Source organism: Oenanthe melanoleuca, chromosome 25 (genome assembly GCF_029582105.1).
Source record: "Oenanthe melanoleuca isolate GR-GAL-2019-014 chromosome 25, OMel1.0, whole genome shotgun sequence".
NCBI classification, from domain to species: domain Eukaryota; kingdom Metazoa; phylum Chordata; class Aves; order Passeriformes; family Muscicapidae; genus Oenanthe; species Oenanthe melanoleuca.
The window spans coordinates 2,180,201-2,197,424 of NC_079358.1; the positions used below are offsets into that span (position 1 = coordinate 2,180,201).

Genomic DNA, 17,224 nt, shown 5'->3' on the forward strand with positions numbered 1-17,224 from the left:
GAATTTGGTCATGGGGAATTTGGGATCAGGAATTTGGGATGGGGAAATTTGGGTTGGAGAAATTTGGGATGGGGAATTTGGGATGGGGAATTTGGGATGGGTAAATTCAGGATCGAGAATTTGGGATCGGGAATTTAGGATGGGGAATTTAGGATGGGGAATTTGGGATGGGGAATTTGGGATGGGGAATTTGGGATGGGGAATTTGGGATGGGTAAATCGGGGATCAGGGACGGGAGATGCCCACGAAAGCGGCGTCCTGGCGGGCGCGGAGGATCCGCAGCCGATCCGCGAGCTCCCGGCGCGGAGCCCGAGCCTCGTCCTGGATCCGCTGGAAATCCTCGGAGCCGATGACGAGCGAGCCCGGGGGGCGCTCCCGGGGGACGCTGCGGGATTGGGGGGAAAAAAATCCATTTTGGTGAAAAAAAAAATCACCAGTTTTGGGGGAAAACCCCTCGGTTTTGGGGAAAAAAAAACCCGTGGTTTTAGCGAGGAAAAAATCGCTGATTTTGGGGGAAACGTTCCTGATTTGGGGGGAAGTCGCGGATTTGGGGGAAAATAAGTTCTTGAATCTTGTGGGAAAAGTTAAGGATCTTAGAGAAAAAAAAAAAAAAAGTCCTTGAATCTTGAGGGAGAAGTTATGGATTTTAGGGGGAAAAAACCAATTTGGTCTAAAAAATCCCTGATTTTGGGGGAAAAATCTGTAATTTTTGGGGAAAAAATCTGTAATTTTTGGGGAAAAAATCCTGAATTTTGGGAATACTAATCCTTGATATTTGGGGGGAAAATATTAATAAAATAAAAATAAATAAAAATAAAAATTTTGGAGGGGAAAAATCACGATTTTTGAGGAAATTAATCCCTATTTTGGGGGAAAAAACCATGGATTTTTAGGGAAAAAAAATTCCGATTTTTGGGGGGGAAAGCCCCGATTCTTGGGGGGAAAAACATCCTGATTTTTGGGGAAGAAATACCGAATTTTGGGGGGGAAATCCGTGATTTTTGGGGAAAAAAATCCTGAATTTTGAGGAAAAAATCCGCGATTTTTGGGGAAAAAGTCCAGCGATTTTTAGGGTAACAAGGGCGAATTTTTAGGGAAGAAATTGTGAATTTTGGGGGGGGAAATTCCGCGATTTTTGGGGGAATCCTGGCGGGTTTTGGGAGCCTCACATGAGCTCCCGGATCATGTCCCGGGTGATGATTCGGATGGTTTCGGGTTTCTCCCGGCGCGGGGGAGGGGCGCTGCTCGCATCCTGGAGCTGCACGATGGGGCTGGAGGGGAGCGAGGGCTGAGGGGAAAAAAAGGGGGGATGAGACCCCAAAAATCATCCCCAAAACCCCATAAAATTCCCCTAAAAATCCTCCGAGAATCGCCCGGAAAAGTCCCGTTAAAATCGTCCTCAAAATCCCGTAAAAATTCACTGAAAAACCCCGAATTTCCCTCAAAATCGCCCGAAAAAATCCTATAAAAGTCACCCCAAAACTCCTGAAAATCACCCCAAAAACCAACTGGAAAAGTCCTATAAAAATTCTCCACAAAATCCCATCCCGGAAAATCACAACAAAATCGCCCCAAAAAAATCTTATAAATGTCACCCCAAAATTTCTCCTATAATCTACCCAAAAATCATACGAAAATCGCCTGAAAAAATCCCATAGAAATCCTCCCTAAATCCCATTAAAACACCCCAAAAACCCCCCGACAATAATCCTAAAAAACACTCGAAAAACTCCCATAAAAACCCTTCCCAAATCGCATCAAAATCCCATAAAAATACCCCTAAAACCCCCTAAAATAATCTGAAAAAAAACCCATAAAATCATCCCAAAACCCCCCCCAAAATCCTCCCCAAATCCCCCAAAAGTGCCCTAAAAATCCCCCAAAACCACCCCAAAGTAACCCCAAATCCCCCTCCAATAACCCCAAATTTCCCCCGTATCCCAATTCCGAATTCCGTACCCCCAAATCCCCCCGTACCCCAAATTTCTCCCCGTACCCCAAATCCCCCTGTACCCCAAATTTCCCCCCGTACCCCAAATCCCCCCGTACCCCAAATTTCCCCCGTACCCCAAATCCCCCCGTACCCCAAATCCCCCCCGGTACCCCAAAATCTCCCCCGTACCCCAAAATCTCCCCCATACCCCAAATTCCCCCCATACCCCAAATCCCCCCGTACTCCAAATTTCCCCCGATCCCCCCAAATCCCCCCGTACCCCAAATCCCCCCGTACCCCAAATTCCCCCCGTACCCCAAATTTACCCCCGTACCCCAAATTTCCCCCCGTACCCCAAATCCCCCCGATCCCCCCAAATCCCCCCGTACCCCAAATCCCCCCGTACCCCAAATTTCTCCCCGATCCCCCCAAATCCCCCCCGTACCCCAAATCCCCCCCGTACCCCAAATCCCCCCGTACCCCAAATTTCTCCCCGTACCCCAAATCCCCCGTACCCCAAATTTCCCCCCGTACCCCAAATTCCCCCCGTACCCCAAATCCCCCCCCGTACCCCAAATTCCGCCCGTACCCCAAATCCCCCCGTACCCCAAATTTCCCCCTCAGTCCCCCCAAATCCGCCCGTACCCCAAATCCCCCCCGTACCCCAAATTTCTCCCCGTACCCCAAATTCCCCCGTACCCCAAAATCCCCCCCGTACCCCAAATTTCCCCCGTACCCCAAATTTCCCCCCGTACCCCCAAATTTCCCCCTCAGTCTGCCCAAATCCCCCTGTACCCCAAATCCCCCCGTACCCCAAATCCCCCCGTACCCCAAATTTCCCCCGTACCCCAAATTTCCCCCCGTACCCCAAATTTCCCCCGTACCCCCAAATTTCCCCCTCAGTCCCCCCAAATCCCCCCGTACCCCAAATCCCCCCGTTCCCTCACCCTGCTCCCCCCGGCGCTGCCGCGGATCCTCGGCCGGGCGCGGCCCTGGGGGGGAATTTGGGGGGCCCGGGGGGCTCGCAGAGGTTTTGGGGTGCCCGAGGTGTCCCCAGAGGGGTTTTTGGGGACCCGCGTGACCCCGGGGCGGTTTTTGGGGACCCGGGTGTCCCCAGAAGGGTTTTGGGACCCCGAGGTGTCCCCGGGGGGGTTTGGGGGGAGCCGCGTGTCCCCAGAAGATTTGGGGGGCACCGAGGTGTGCCCGGGGTGGTTTTGGGACCCCGAGGTGTCCCCAAAAATTTTGGGGGGGCCCGCGGTGTCCCCAGAAGGATTTTGGGACCCCGAGGTGTCCCCAAGAGGATTTTGGGGTGCGGGGTTGGTCCCGAGGGGTTTTTGGGACCCCGGGCCGGGGCGGCTGTCGCGAGATGTCGCCATCGGAGCTGCGGCTGTCGCGATAGTCGCCGGGCCCGGCGGGGCCGCCGCCGCTGTCGCGAGATGTCGCCAACGGCCCCCGGCGCGAGCGGCGCTGTCGCCAACGGCCCCAACAGCGGCGGGGCCGCGCGGGGAGGGGGCGGGAAAAACCCGAAATCGCCCCAAAAATTCCACAATTCACCCCAAAAATTCCCCCTCAAAAGCTCTCCTAAATAATCCCCCCAAATATCACCCAAAAATCACCCCAAAATTCTCCTCCAAAATCCCACAATTCACCCCAAAATTGCCCCCCAAAAAATCCCACAAATCACCCCAAAATTTAAAAAAACAAATCCCCTAAATCACCTAAAAATCCCCCCAAAAATCCCCCCAAAAATCCCCCCAAAAATCCCCCAAATAACCCCAAAATTCCCCCCAAAATTCCACAATTCACCCCAAAATTTCCCCCCAAAAAAATCTCATAATCCCCCAAAATCCCCCCCAGAAAATTCCACAAATCACCCCAAAATTATAAAACCCAAATCCCCTAAATCACCTAAAAATCCACCCAAAAATCCCCCAAATAACCCCAAAATTTCCCCCCAAAATTCCACAAATCACCCCAAAATTTCCCAAAATCCCCCAAAATTGCTCAGAATCACCAAAGGCACCCAAAAATCCCCCCAAAAATCTGCCCAAAATCCCAAAAAAATCCCCACAAAATCACCCCAAACAACCCCAAAATCCCTCAATTCCCCCCAAAAATCTCCTAAAAAATCTCCCAAAATTTAAAGCAGACGGAAATTTTTTATTTTTATTCTTTTTTTTTTTTTTTTTTAAAATATGAAAATCCAGGAATTTTTTTCAATTCCCGGGAATCCCGAGGGGTCAAAGGTCAGGGTCGGGGCAGTCCTGGGTCGGAATTTTGGGAATTCCAACCTGTGCCCATCCCCCACCTCGCCAGGAGAGTCTGGGAATGTGCAGAAATAAATACAGGGAAAAAAAAAAATCCAGGAATTCCGGGAATTCCAGCGGGAATTCTGGGGGGAAATATGGAATTGTGGGAGGAAAAAATGGAATTATGGGAAAAAAATATGGAATTTGCTTGGAAAAATATGGAATTATGGGGGGGAAATGGAATTATGGGAGAAATGTGGAATTATGGGGGAAAAATGGAATTATGGGAAAAATGTGGAATTATGGGGAAATGTGGAATTATGGGGAAAAAAATGGAATTGTGGGAAAAACTGCAGAATTATTTGAAAAAATATGGAATTATGGGAAAATACGGAATTGTGGGGGAAAGATGGAATTTGTTTGGAAAAATATGGAATTCTGGGGAAAAGTTGCAGATTTTTTAAAAAAAAAAATATGGAATTGTGTGGAAAAATGGAATTGTGGGGGAAAAAAAAGGAATTTTTTGGGTAAAATATGGAATTATGGAAAAAAACTATGGAAATATGGGGGAAAATATGGAATTTTGTGGGGAAAAACCTGGAGGTTTTTTTGGAACTCAATGGAATTTTTTTTTTTGGGAAAAAACGTTTTTTGGGGGAAAAACGATGGAAGGATGGAGAGAAAACATGGAATTCTGTGGGAAATTAATGGAATTTTTAAAAAAAAAACATTTCTATGGGAAAAACATGGATTTTTTTGGGAATTCATGGAATTTTTGGGGAAAACCTGGAGTTCTGTGAGAAATTAATGGAATTCTGTGGGGGAAAAAAAGATGGAATTTGGGGGGAAAACGATGGAATTCTGCTGGAAAAATATGGAATTCTGAGGGGAATTAATGGAATTCTCTGAGGAAAATGGAATTCTGGAGAGAAATTAATGGAATTCTCTGGGAAAAACAGGGAATTTTGGGGAAAAATGGAATTTTGGGGGTTGGGAGAGGATTTTCCAAGTCCAAGGTCGGTGCTGGAGGTTGGAGGCGGCGACTCCCAAATTTTTTGGAATTTTTTTTCCAGGAAAAGGGCAGAAATTTGGGATTTCTGCTCAAAAATACAAAAATCCCCCAGAAATCCCAAATTCCTTTTCAGGAAAAATTTCTGGAATGAAGAAATCCCAGAAATTTTTGGGAGAGAGGGAAGAGGAAATTCCCAATTTTCACCCGGAATTGTGCCCTGGGCGATCCCAAAATTCTTCCCTTGGGAAAAGCTCCGAGTCCAGCGGGGAATTTTGAAATTCAGGATGGATCCCAAAATTCTGGAGGGATCCCAAAATTCCAAAGGGATCCCAAAATTCCAGAGGGATCCCAAAATTCAGGTTTCCACCACTCGGATCAGAGGCAGCGGCTTCGGGCCCGGGAGGCGCTTGCTGGGAAAAAAATGGGAATTTTTAGTGGGGAAAAAAGTTATGGAAAAGGGTTTTGGGGAGATCTGGATTCCCAAAAATTCCTGTGGGAGGGATTTGGGATCTGATGGAGTTGAAGAAAAATTAGGGAGGTTTAAATTATTCCCAAAGTAGGAAGAGCAAAATTCCGGAATTTGGTCCCAAATCCCAAATCCCAAATCCCAATCCCAAATCCTGGAATTCCCACCCTGAATCCCAGAATTCCTGACCCGAATTCCCAGAATTCTTACAATTCCCATCCCAAATTCCCAAAATTCCCATCCCAAATTCCCAAAATTCTCGATCCCAAATTCCCAAAATTCCTGTCCCGAATTCCTGGAATTCCCATCCCAAACTCCCATCCTGAATTTCTGGAATTTCCATCCCAAATTCCAGGAATTCCTGTAATTCCCAAATCCCAGAATTCCTGAAATTCCTTGAATTCCCATCCCAAATCTGGACATTCCCAAATCCTGACATTCCCAACTCAGATCCCAAAATCCCCAAAATTCCCGTCCCAAATTCCTGGAATTCTCATCCCAAATTCTCAAAATTCCAGTCTCAAATTCCCAGAATTTCCATCCCAAATTCCCAAAATTTCTGCCCCGAATTCCCAGAATTCTTAAAATTCCCATCCCAAATTCCCAAATTGCCAAAATTCCCAAATTGCCAAAATTCCCTATCCCAAATTCCCAAAATTCCCGGAATTTGCTGACGGTCTCAGACTTGGACTCGAATACCAAAATTCCCATCCCAAATTCCCAAAATCCTCATCCCAAATCCCAAATCTTGGAATTCCCGACCCCGAATTCCCAGAATTCCCACCCAGAATTCCCGAATTCCCGTTACCTGCTGATGGTCTCGGATTTGGACTCGAATATCAGAATTCCCATCCCAAATTCCCAAAATCCTCAGCCCAAATCCCAAATCTTGGAATTCCCGACCCCGAATTCCCAGAATTCCCACCCAGAATTCCCGAATTCCCGTTACCTGCTGACGGTCTCGGATTTGGACTCGAATACCAAAATTCCCATCCCAAATTCCCAACATCCTTATCCCAAATCCCAAATCTTGGAATTCCCGACCCCAAATTCCCAGAATTCCCACCCAGAATTCCCGAATTCCCGTTACCTGCTGACGGTCTCGGATTTGGATCGAGCTCTGGCCCCGCCCCCGGCCCCGCCCCGGCTCACTTGGTCCTCGATCAGGTGCTCGATCCGATCGTGCATCTCCAAATTCTGGGGGGAAAAATCCAGGATTTGGGAAAAAATGTGGGAAAATTTGGGAATAGGGAGGGAAAAATGCGGGAAAATTTGGGAATCGTGTGGGAAAAATGGGGGAAAAACCGGTGGGAAAAGAGGAAAAAATGGGGGAAAGGGAGTTTAAAAAAGAGAGAAAAATGTGGGGAAAAGGGATGGGAAAATGTGGGAATAGAGAAGGAAAAATGTGGGAAAAGGAGGAAAAAAAAAGAGGAAAAGGGAGGGAGAAAAGGGAGGGAGAAAAGGGATGGGAAAAATGTGGGAAAAAGGGATGGGAAAAATGGGAAAAAAGGAGTAAAACAAGAGGAAAAATGTAGGGAAAAGGGAGGAGAAAAAGTGAGAAAAGGGATGGGAAAAAAGTGGGAATAGGGATGAAAAATGTGGGAAAAGGAAGGGGAAAAAAGGTGGGAAAATGAAGAAAAAATTTGGGAAATTTGGGTTTTTTTTTTTTCCTTTTCCCAGATTTTTTTCCCACGTTTTTCCTCCATTTTCCCCCGTTTTCTCCTCTCTTTTCCCACTTTTTTCCCTTCATTCCCCAAATTTTTCTCTCTTCTCCCCATTCCCAGCTCCCCATCTCCCATCCCGCCATTCTCAGAATTCCCAAAATTCCCAGAATTCCCAGAATTCCCAGAATTCCCGGAATTCCAGCCCCACCTCAGCCTCCAGGTACGCCACTCTCTCCTTCAGCTCCTGCATCGCCGCGTCCTTGGCCTGGATCACGCTCTTGGAATTCTGCAGCTGTGACACAAATTCCCAAATTTTGGAAATTCCCAGGTTTATTCCTATTTATTCCCATTTTCCCCAGGATTTTTCCCAGATTTATTCCCATTTTCCCCCAGATTTATTCTTATTTTTCCCTGGATTTTTCCCAAGTTTTTCCCTATTTCCCCCCAATTTTTTCCCAGATTTTTCCCAGATTTATTCTCATTCTTCCCCAATTTTTTCCCCATTTTTTGCCAGATTTATTCCTATTTTTCCCTGGATTTCCCCAAGCTTTTTCCTGGATTTATTCCCATTTTTCCCCCGATTTTTCCTGGATTTATTCCCATTTTTGCCCGGATTTTTCTCGGATTTATTCCTATTTTTCCTGTGATTGTCCCCATTCTTCCCCAATTTTTTCCCCATTTTTCCCCAGTTTTTTCCCAGATTTATTCCCATTTTTGCCCGGATTTTTCTCGGGTTTATTCCTATTTTTCCCTGGATTTTTCTCCATTCCCCTCCCGATTTTTCCCAATTTTTCCCCAGATTTTTCCCCATTTCTCCCGGATTTTTCCCCACCTGCTCGATCATCTGGCGCACTTTTCTCTGCTGACTCTTCAGCATGTCGTCCAGGTGATGAATTTTCTCCCTCAGCGTCGCCACCTCCTTCTCCAGCTGGGATGAGCTGGGAAAAAACCGGGAAAAATCACCAGGAACGGCCTCAAAAAATCTGGGAATTCCCAAAAAACCCCCTCTGGAATGCTGATCTCAAAACCTTGGGAATGGTCACATTAAAAAAAAAAAAAAAAATTCTCATTCCCAGAATTTCACCATTGCGGAATTTTGGCATTCCTGGATTTCAGCACTCCCAGAAATTCGGCATTCCCGGGATTTTGGCAATCCCAAGATTCCCAATCTGGGCTTCCAGCATTATTCCCAGATTTTAACATTCCTGGAATTCCAGCATTCCTGAATTTCAGCATTCCCAGATTTTAGCATTCCTAAAATTCTGGCATTCCCAGATTTTAACATTTCTGGAATTCTGGCATTCCCGAATTCCAACATTCCTGGGATTTTCATCCCAGAATTCTGGCATTCCCAGATTTTAGCATTCCAGCATTTCCAAATTCCAGCATTCCCAGATTTTAGCATTTCTGGAGTTCTGGCATTCCTGAATCCCGACATTCCCAGGATTCTCATTCCCAGATTTCAGCGTTCCTGGGATTCTCATTCCCAGAATTTTGGCATTCCCAGATTTTAAAATTCCTGGAATTCCAGCATTCCCAAATTCCAGCATTCCCAGATTTTAGCATTTCTGAAGTTCTGGCATTCCTGAATCCCGACATTCCCAGGATTCTCATTCCCAGATTTCAGCATTCCTGGGATTCTCATTCCCAGAATTCTGGCATTCCCAGATTTTAGCATTCCTGGAATTCCAGCATTCCCAGAATTCCAGCATTCCCAGATTTTAACATTTCTGAAGTTCTGGCATTCCTGAATCCCGACATTCCCAGGATTCTCATTCCCAGAATTCCGGCATTCCCAGATTTTAGCATTCCTGGAATTCCTAAATTCCAGCATTCTCGGAATTCTGTCATTCCCAGAATTCCGGCACTCCCAGATTTTAGCATTCCCGGCATTCCAGCATTCCTGAATTCCAGCATTCTCGGAATTCCAGCATTCCCAGAATTCCGGCATTCCCGAATCCCGCCATTCCCAGAATTCCCAAATTCCCGGAATTCCCGGAGTTCTCACCGCTCCTGCTGTGCCGCTCTCTCCCCTTCGGCCGCCCGGAGCCGCTCGAGCTCCGCCTGCCCCGACTCCAGCCGGGCCTGCAGCTCCCGGCGCTCCTGCGGGAATCCCAAATCTCCTCATCCCAATCCCAAACCCTCTGATCCCAATCCCAAATTCACTGATCCCCATCTTGAATCCCTTCATCCTGACCCCAGATCCCCCGATCCCAAATCCCGATCCCAAATCCCCGCTCACCATCTCGGCCCCGTCCTTGGTCCCAGTCCCAATTCCCCCAATCCCAGTCCCAAATGCCTTAATCCCAAATCCCAAACCCCAATCCCAAATCCCCGCTCTCCGTCTTGGCCCCATCTCCAATCCCGACCCCAAATCCCAAACCCCAATCCCAAATCCTCGCTCACCGTCTTGGCCCCGATCCCAAATCCCCTGACCCCAAATCCCCAAATCCCGATCCCAGTCCCAAATCCCGACCCCAAATCCCCGCTCACTGTCTCGGCCCCGATCCCAAATCCCCTGACCCCAAATCCCGCCAAATCCCAAATCCCAAATACCCCGATCCCAAATCTCAAATCCCCGATCCCAAATCCCAATCCCAAATCCCCCAATTCCAATCCCAAATCCCTGATCCCAAATCCCCGCTCACTGTCTCAGCCCCGATCCCAAATCCCAAATCCCAATCCCAGATCCCAAATCCCCCGATCCCAAATCTCAAATCCCCGATCCCAAATCCCAATCCCAAATCCTCACTCACCGTCTCGGCCCCAATCCCAAATCCCCTGACCCCAAATCCCCAAATCCCGATCCCAAATCCCAAATCCCCCAATCCAAATCCCAATCCCAATTCCAAATCCCCGCTCACCGTCTCAGCTCCAATCCCAATCCCAATCCCCGGACCCCAAATCCCCGGTCACCGTCTCGGCCCCAATCCCAAATCTCAAATCCCCGACCCCAAATCCCCAAATCCCAATCCCAATCCCAGTCCCCGCTCACCGTCTCGGCCCCGTCCCCAATCCCAATCCCAAACCCAAACCCAAATCCAAATCCCCTGACCCCAAATCCCCCAATCCCGATCCCAAATCCCAAATCCCCCAATCCCAATCCCAAGTCCCCGCTCACCGTCTCGGCCCCGTCCCCAATCCCAGACCCAAACCCAAACCCAAATCCAAATCCCCTGACCCCAAATCCCCTGATCCCAAATCCCCCGATCCCAATCCCAATCCCAGTCCCCGCTCACCGTCTCGGCCCCGTCCCCAATCCCAAACCCAAACCCAAATCCAAATCCCCTGACCCCAAATCCCCAAATCCTGATCCCAAATCCCAGATCCCAATCCCAAATCCAAATCCCCTGACCCCAAATCCCCAAATCCTAATCCCAAATCCCATATCCCAAATCCCCCAATCCCAATCCCAAACCCAAACCCAAATCCAAATCCCCTGATCCCAAATCCCCAAATCCCGACCCCAAATCCCAAGTCCCCCAATCCCAATCCCAATCCCAGTCCCCGCTCACTGTCTCGGCCCCGATCCCAAATCCCCTGACCCCAAATCCCGCCAAATCCTGATCCCAAATCCCAGATCCCAAATACCCCAATCCCAATCCCAGATCCCAAATCCCCCAATCCCAATCCCAATCCCAATCCCAGTCCCCGCTCACCGCCTCGGCCCCGTCCAGCCTCTCCCGGAGCTGTTCCGCCTCCTGCTCCGCGCGGCGCCGGCCGCACTCGGCGCGAGCGGCGTCGTCCCGGCACCGCGCCAGCGCCCGCTGCAACGGGAATTCATTCCGTGGGAATCCCAGAAAAAATCCGGGAATGGGAGCCCACAATTCCATGGGAATCCCAAAAAAAAATCCGGGAATGGGAGCACAGAATTCCATGGGAATCTCCAAAAAAAAATCCGGGAATGGGAGCCTAGAATTCTATGGAAGCCCCCAAAAAAAATTCAGGAACAGGAGCCCAGAATTCCATGGGAAACCCCCAAAAAAAACGGGGAACAGGAGCCCAGAATTCCATGGGAGTCCCCAAAAAAAAACCAGGGAACAGGAGCCCAGAATTCCATGGGATTCCGAAAAAAATATCTGGGAATGGGAGCCTGGAATTCCATGGGAATCCCCAAAAAAAATTCAGGAACAGGAGCCCAGAATTCCATGGGAAACCCCCAAAAAAAACGGGGAACAGGAGCCCAGAATTCCATGGGAATCCCCAAAAAAAAAACAGGGAACAGGAGCCCAGAATTCCATGGGATTCCGAAAAAAATATCTGGGAATGGGAGCCTGGAATTCCATGGGAATCCCCAAAAAAAAATCCGGGAATGGGAGCCCAGAATTCCATGGGAATCCCAAAAAAAATCTGGGAATGGGAGCCTGGAATTCCATGGGAAACCCCAAAAAAAAACGAGGAACAGGAGCCCAGAATTCCATGGGAATCCCAAAAAAAAATCCGGGAATGGGAGCCCAGAATTCTATGGAATCCCCAAAAAAAAATCTGGGAATGGGAGCCCGGAATTCCATGGGAATCCCCAAAAAAAAATCTGGGAATGGGAGCCTGGAATTCCATGGGAAACCCAAAAAAAAAAACAGGGAACAGGAGCCCAGAATTCCATGGGAATCCCCCCAAAAAAAATCCAGGAATGGGAGCCCAGAATTCCATGGGAATCCCAAAAAAAAAATCCGGGAATGGGATCCCAAAATCATCCGGAGAATTCCTCAAAAAAATCTGGGAATGTGATCCTGGAATTCCATGGGAATCCCCCCAAAAAAATCCAGGAATGGGATCCCAGAATTCCATGGGAATCCCACAAAAAAATATTTGGGAATGGCAAAATTCCCACACCCCCAAAAAAAACCAACCTGGATTGGGATAAAATTCTATCCAAAAAAATTCCCAAATTCGGGCAGAATCCCCCCTAAAATCTCAAAACTTGGAGAGAATTCCCTCGGAATTGCAGAATTGGGGTGAAAATTCCGATTTTTGGGAATTCTGGGCTCACCTCGAAGCTCTCCCGCTCCAGCTGGTGCCGCTTTTCTGCCTCCTGGAGCCTCCGCAGGAGCCTCGGGGCCTCCTCCTGTGGGAATGTCCCAAAATGTCCCCAAAATGTCCCAAAATGTCCCAAAATATCCCAAAATATCCCCAAACTGACCCAAAATTTTAAAAAATGTCCCTAAATGACCCCAAAATATCAAAAAATGGCCCCAAATTGACCCAAAATTGAGATTTTTTTCCCTATTTTTCCACCCTGAAGAAAATGGGAATTTTCCCTCCCAAAAATTTGGAACTTTCCCATTTATTCCACCCAAAAAACTGGGAATTTTTTCCCATTTTCAGCCAAAATAAATGGGAATTTTTTCTGATTTTCACAGGAAAAAACGGGAATTTTTCCACCCCAAAATTGGAATTTTCCTCCTTTCTCCACCCCAAAACTGGGAATTTTTTCTCATTTTTTTACACTCAAAATTTGGGATTTTTTTCCCCATTTTTCCAACAAAGAAATTGGGAATTTTTCCCCCCAAAAAACCGGGAATATTTCTATTTTTAGACCCAAAAATCAGAAATTTTTCCCATTTTTCCATCCCAAAAATTGGGAGTTTTGATAATTCCCAAAGTTTTTTTTACCTCCGAGCTCTCCTGGAATTCCTGAAATTCCCGAAATTCCCGGAATTCCCGAAATTCCCGGAATTCCTGGAATTCTGTCCGGGTTTGGAGTTTGGTGCTCAAATCTTCCCGGAGTTTTTTCAGGGCACTCCCAGCCTGGAAAAAAAGGAGGGAAAAAAGGGAAATTTGGGATTTTTTTGGATTTTGGGAATTTTTAGAGAATTTGGGAATTTCTGGGATAAAGGGGAGGGAAAAAAAAGGAAATAAGTGGAAATAAAAAATGAGGAAAATTGAATTAAATTAAAATAAAAATTGAAAAATTTGGAGTTTTGAGCGATTTTTTTGGGGAGAATTTTGGTGAATTTGAAGAAAATTTGGGAAAAAAATTGGGAGGATTTTTTGGGACTTTTGAGGGAAAGTTTTTAGGGGAATTTGAGGAAATTGTTTTGAATTTTTGGAGGGATTTTGAGCAATTTTTTTGGGGAATTTTTGGGAAAAATTTGGAGGGATTTTGTGGGAAATTTGTGGGATTTTTTTTTGGAATTTTGTAGGAAATCCAGGGAATTTTTGGGAATTCTGTGGCATTTTTGGGAAATTTGGTGGGAGGGGGAATTTTGGTGGAATTTGGGGAAAAATTCAGAAAATTTGGGTGGAATTTTGCGGGATTTTTTGGGAATTTTTGTAAGAAAACCAGGGAATTTTGGGAATTCTGTGGAGTTTTGTGAATTCTGTGGAATTTTTGGGAATTCTGTGAAATTTTTGGGAATTTTTTCACCTCCTGGATGTGCCGAACTTCGCTCTTGAGTTGCGTCACCGGCTCCTCGTGGTCGGCACGAGCCTTGAGATAAACCTGGAATGAGACAAAAAATTTGGGAATTTTTGGGAATTTGGGACTCCTGAGAATTTTCCAGCCCTGAATTTCCCCATAAAATTTGAATTTTTGGGTGAAATTTGAATTTTCCACGTTTTTTTGGGAGAGATTTCCTCGTCTGTGTTGTCCCCATGGGGAATTTTTTTGGAATTTTAGGGAAATTCTGGGGGGAATTTTTTGGGAATATTTGTGGGAATTTTGTGGAATTTTTTGTGGAATTTTCATGGAATTTTTGGTGGAATTTTCATGGGAATTTTGGGGAATTTTCATGGGAATATTTGTGGGACTTTTTTGTGAATTTGGGGGAATTTTGGTAGAATTTTTTTTTTAATTTTTGTGGAATTTACACAGAATTTTTTGGGAATCTTTATGGAATTTTTGTGGGAATTTCTGTGGAAGTTTTACAGAATTTGTTGGGAAATTCTGGGGAATTTTAACAGAATTTTTTGTGAATATTTGTGGATTTTTTTTTTTCTGGCAATTTTTTACAGAATTTTTGTGGAATTTTGGGGAATTTTGGTGGGAAGTTTGTAGAATTTTGTGAAATTTTGTGGAATTTTTACATAATTTTTACAGAATTTTCTGGGAATCTTTGTGGAATTTTTGTCGATTTTTATGGATTTTTTTTTTTTTTTTGGTGGAATTTTTGTGGAATTTTGGGGCAATTTGGGCACAATTTTTTGGGAATTTTTTGGTGGGATTCTGCAGATTTTTTTACCTTGATGATCTCCTCGTCTCCATCCTTGGATTTGACACATTCTGAGGCCAAGGAATTCCCATCTGACCTTTTGGCCACCATGGCGAAGGCTCTGCCCACCGGCTTTGGGGGAAAAAAATAAAATTTTGGGCAAAAAAAATTCCAGGAAAAACCCAGAATTTGGATTTCACACCATCAGGACAGGAATTGCCCCAAAAATCCCAGACTTGTAGGGAAAAAATCCAAGATTTTTAGAGAAAAATCCAAATTTTTTAGTGAAAAATCCAGGATTTTTAGGGAAAAAATCCCATCCCCTTCCCTCCAAAATTCCTGAATTTTCTCCCTTCAAATTCCCAATTTTTCTCCCTTCAAATTCCCAATTTTTCTCCCAAAATTCCCCAATTCCCAATTTCCCCCCCAAATTTTTCATTTTTCTCCCCAAAAATTCCCATTTTTCCCCAAAAACTCCCATTTTTCTCCCCAAAATTCCCATTTTTCCCCAAAAACTCCCATTTTTCTCCCCAAAATTCCCATTTTCCCCCAAAAAACTCCCATTTTTCTCCCCAAAATTCTCATTTTTCTCCCCAAATTTCAGAGTTTTCTCCCCAAAATTCCCAATTTTTCCCCAAATTCCCATTTTTTTTCCTCACCTTCTGTTTGGGCCGGGGCTCCCCAGGGGGGTCTTGGGGCAGGCGCAGCCTCAGAACTGGAGCCACCTCCTGAAAAAAATGGGGAAAACCAGGAAAAATTTGGGATAAATCCAGGAAAAATAATTTTAAAAAATCCAGGAAAAATTCCAAAAAATTTGGGATCAATCCAGGAAAAATCCGCCAAAAATCCAGGAAAACTTTGGGATCAATCTGGGAAAAATGCAGGATAAATCCAGGAAAAATCCCATAAAAATCTGAGATAAATTCAGGATCAATCCCATATAGTTTGGAACAAATCTGGGATAAATTCACTAAAAATCCCATAACAATTTGGGATAAATTCAGAATAAATCCTGTAAGCATTTGGAGTAAATCCTGGATAAATTCACTACAAATCCCATAAAAATCTTGGATAAATCCAGGAAAAGTCCAGGAAAAATCTGGGATAAATCCAGGATAAATCCCATAAAAATTTGGGATAAATACAGGAAAAATTCAGGATAAATCTAGAAAAAATCCAGGATAAATCTCAGTAAAATCCCATAAAAATTTGGGATAAATGCAGGATAAATCCACTAAAAATCCCATAAAAATTTGGAATAAATCCAGGATAAATCCCATAAAAAAACAGGAAAAATCCCATAAAAATCTGGGATAAATCCAGGAAAAAATCCGGGAAAAATCCAGCAATGCCAGATCCAGATTTTTTTTTGGGAATTTTCCAAAAATCCCAGGACTCACCTCAGGATTCCAGGTGGATTTGGGGCTCCCTCCAGAATTTTCCAGGGATCCAGGTGAGTTTTCCAGGCTGGGAAATTCTGGGAATTCCGGGAATTCCAGGGGGCGCCTCATGCTCGGCTCCTGCTGGGAAAAAATTCCCAAAATTCCCAAATTTTCATTCCCCAACTTTTTCATTCCAAGCATTTTTTTTTTTTGTTTTTTGGGGTGGTGGGGGGGGGACGGAATTAACCAGGAATGAGAATTTTGGGAATCCCAAAAATCCTGGGAAAAGAGGGAATCCCAAAATTCCAACCCCAAATTCCTAAATCCGCCCCAAAATTCCACAGTTTTCCCCAAATTTTCCCCAAAATCCATCCCGGGATTTCCCCAAAATTCCCAAATTCCCGAAATTCCCCAAATTTTTCCTCTTCCTGGAGCGACTTTTGGGGATCCCAAATCTCTTTGGAATTTCCAGATCCCTCCCAGAATTCCCAAATTTTTCCCCAAAATTCCCAAATTTTTCCCAAAATCCAACCAGGACTCCTCCCCAAAATTCTGCCGGGATCCTCCCGTCCCAAATTCCTGAAATTCCTGGAATTTTGGGAAGGATTTGGGAATTCCAAAGGGATTTGCTATCCCCAAAAGTCGCTCCAGGGAGGGGAAAAAATTTCGGGAATTCCTGGAATTTTGGGAATTTGGGACAGGAAGGACCCAGGGGAGTTTTGGGGAGTGATCATGGGTGGATTTTGGGAAAAATTTGGGAATTTTGGGAAGGATTTGGGAACTCCAAAGGGATTTGGGATCCCCAAACTCCTCCCAGGAGGGCGGGAAGATCCCGAGAGCTCCGGGAATTTGGGGAAAGAGAGACCCGGGAATTTTGGGGAATTTTGGGAAGGGGATCCAAGAATTTTTGGAAAGCGATCCCGAAGTTTTTAAGGGAAAAATCCCAAATTTTTTTGAGAAAAATTCGTGAATTTCCGGGTATTCCAAAGCGGGAAAAAAAAAACCCCGGGAGTTCCCGGAAGAAACAAAAACAGAGGCCCGGGAATTTCTGAGGGGAAAATCTCGGAATTCTGAGGGGAAAATCCCGGAATTTTGGAGGGAAGATCCCGGAATTTGGTGGGGGGGGAGATTTAAGGAATTTTTTGGGAAGGTTTTGGGATTTTTTTTGGGAATTCGGGGGAGTTCTTACCGCGATTTCCGGGAGCGCGGCCCAGCCCTGGAGCCCGTTCATGGCCCCGCCGCCACTTCCGCCTCACCTGAGGCAGGTGGCCACGCCCACTCTGGCCACGCCCACAAAAACAGCGCGGGTGGTTTGGGTGGGGGTTGGCCACGCCCCCTCTGTGATTGACAGCGCCCCCTCAGGGGCT

At 45.9% G+C, this 17,224-nt stretch overlaps 2 protein-coding genes and 1 long non-coding RNA gene across 4 annotated transcripts; 1 reads left to right on the forward strand and 2 right to left on the reverse strand.

Moving 5' to 3' along the window:
* Positions 1-192: 192 nt before the first annotated feature.
* Positions 193-3,373, reverse strand: LOC130263453 (basic salivary proline-rich protein 1-like). Its single transcript, XM_056511045.1, has 3 exons — positions 2,881-3,373; positions 1,170-1,288; positions 193-385 (listed from the first exon to the last, which is right to left on the reverse strand). Exons 1-3 carry the CDS (start codon positions 3,307-3,309, stop codon positions 226-228), a joined length of 708 nt encoding a protein of 235 aa, XP_056367020.1. The 5' UTR covers positions 3,310-3,373; the 3' UTR covers positions 193-225.
* A 734-nt stretch (positions 3,374-4,107) lies between these two features.
* On the forward strand, positions 4,108-5,269 carry LOC130263489 (uncharacterized). The gene is made up of 2 exons (XR_008842330.1): positions 4,108-4,438; positions 4,592-5,269. It is a non-coding gene; the product is annotated as an uncharacterized LOC130263489 (long non-coding RNA).
* TUFT1 (tuftelin 1) lies at positions 4,649-17,153 on the reverse strand. 2 transcript variants are annotated; one of them, XM_056510994.1, is made up of 13 exons: positions 17,047-17,153; positions 15,876-15,998; positions 15,135-15,203; positions 14,506-14,607; positions 13,692-13,766; positions 12,938-13,072; positions 12,315-12,389; positions 10,984-11,091; positions 9,333-9,427; positions 8,157-8,262; positions 7,533-7,616; positions 6,751-6,857; positions 4,649-5,604 (listed from the first exon to the last, which is right to left on the reverse strand). In XM_056510994.1, exons 1-13 carry the CDS (start codon positions 17,086-17,088, stop codon positions 5,550-5,552), a joined length of 1,176 nt encoding a protein of 391 aa, XP_056366969.1. In that variant the 5' UTR covers positions 17,089-17,153; the 3' UTR covers positions 4,649-5,549. The 2 variants fall into 2 exon arrangements, with proteins under 2 accessions (XP_056366969.1, XP_056366970.1); XM_056510995.1 differs by having other exon boundaries at positions 15,876-15,995; positions 17,047-17,147.
* Positions 17,154-17,224: the final 71 nt, after the last annotated feature.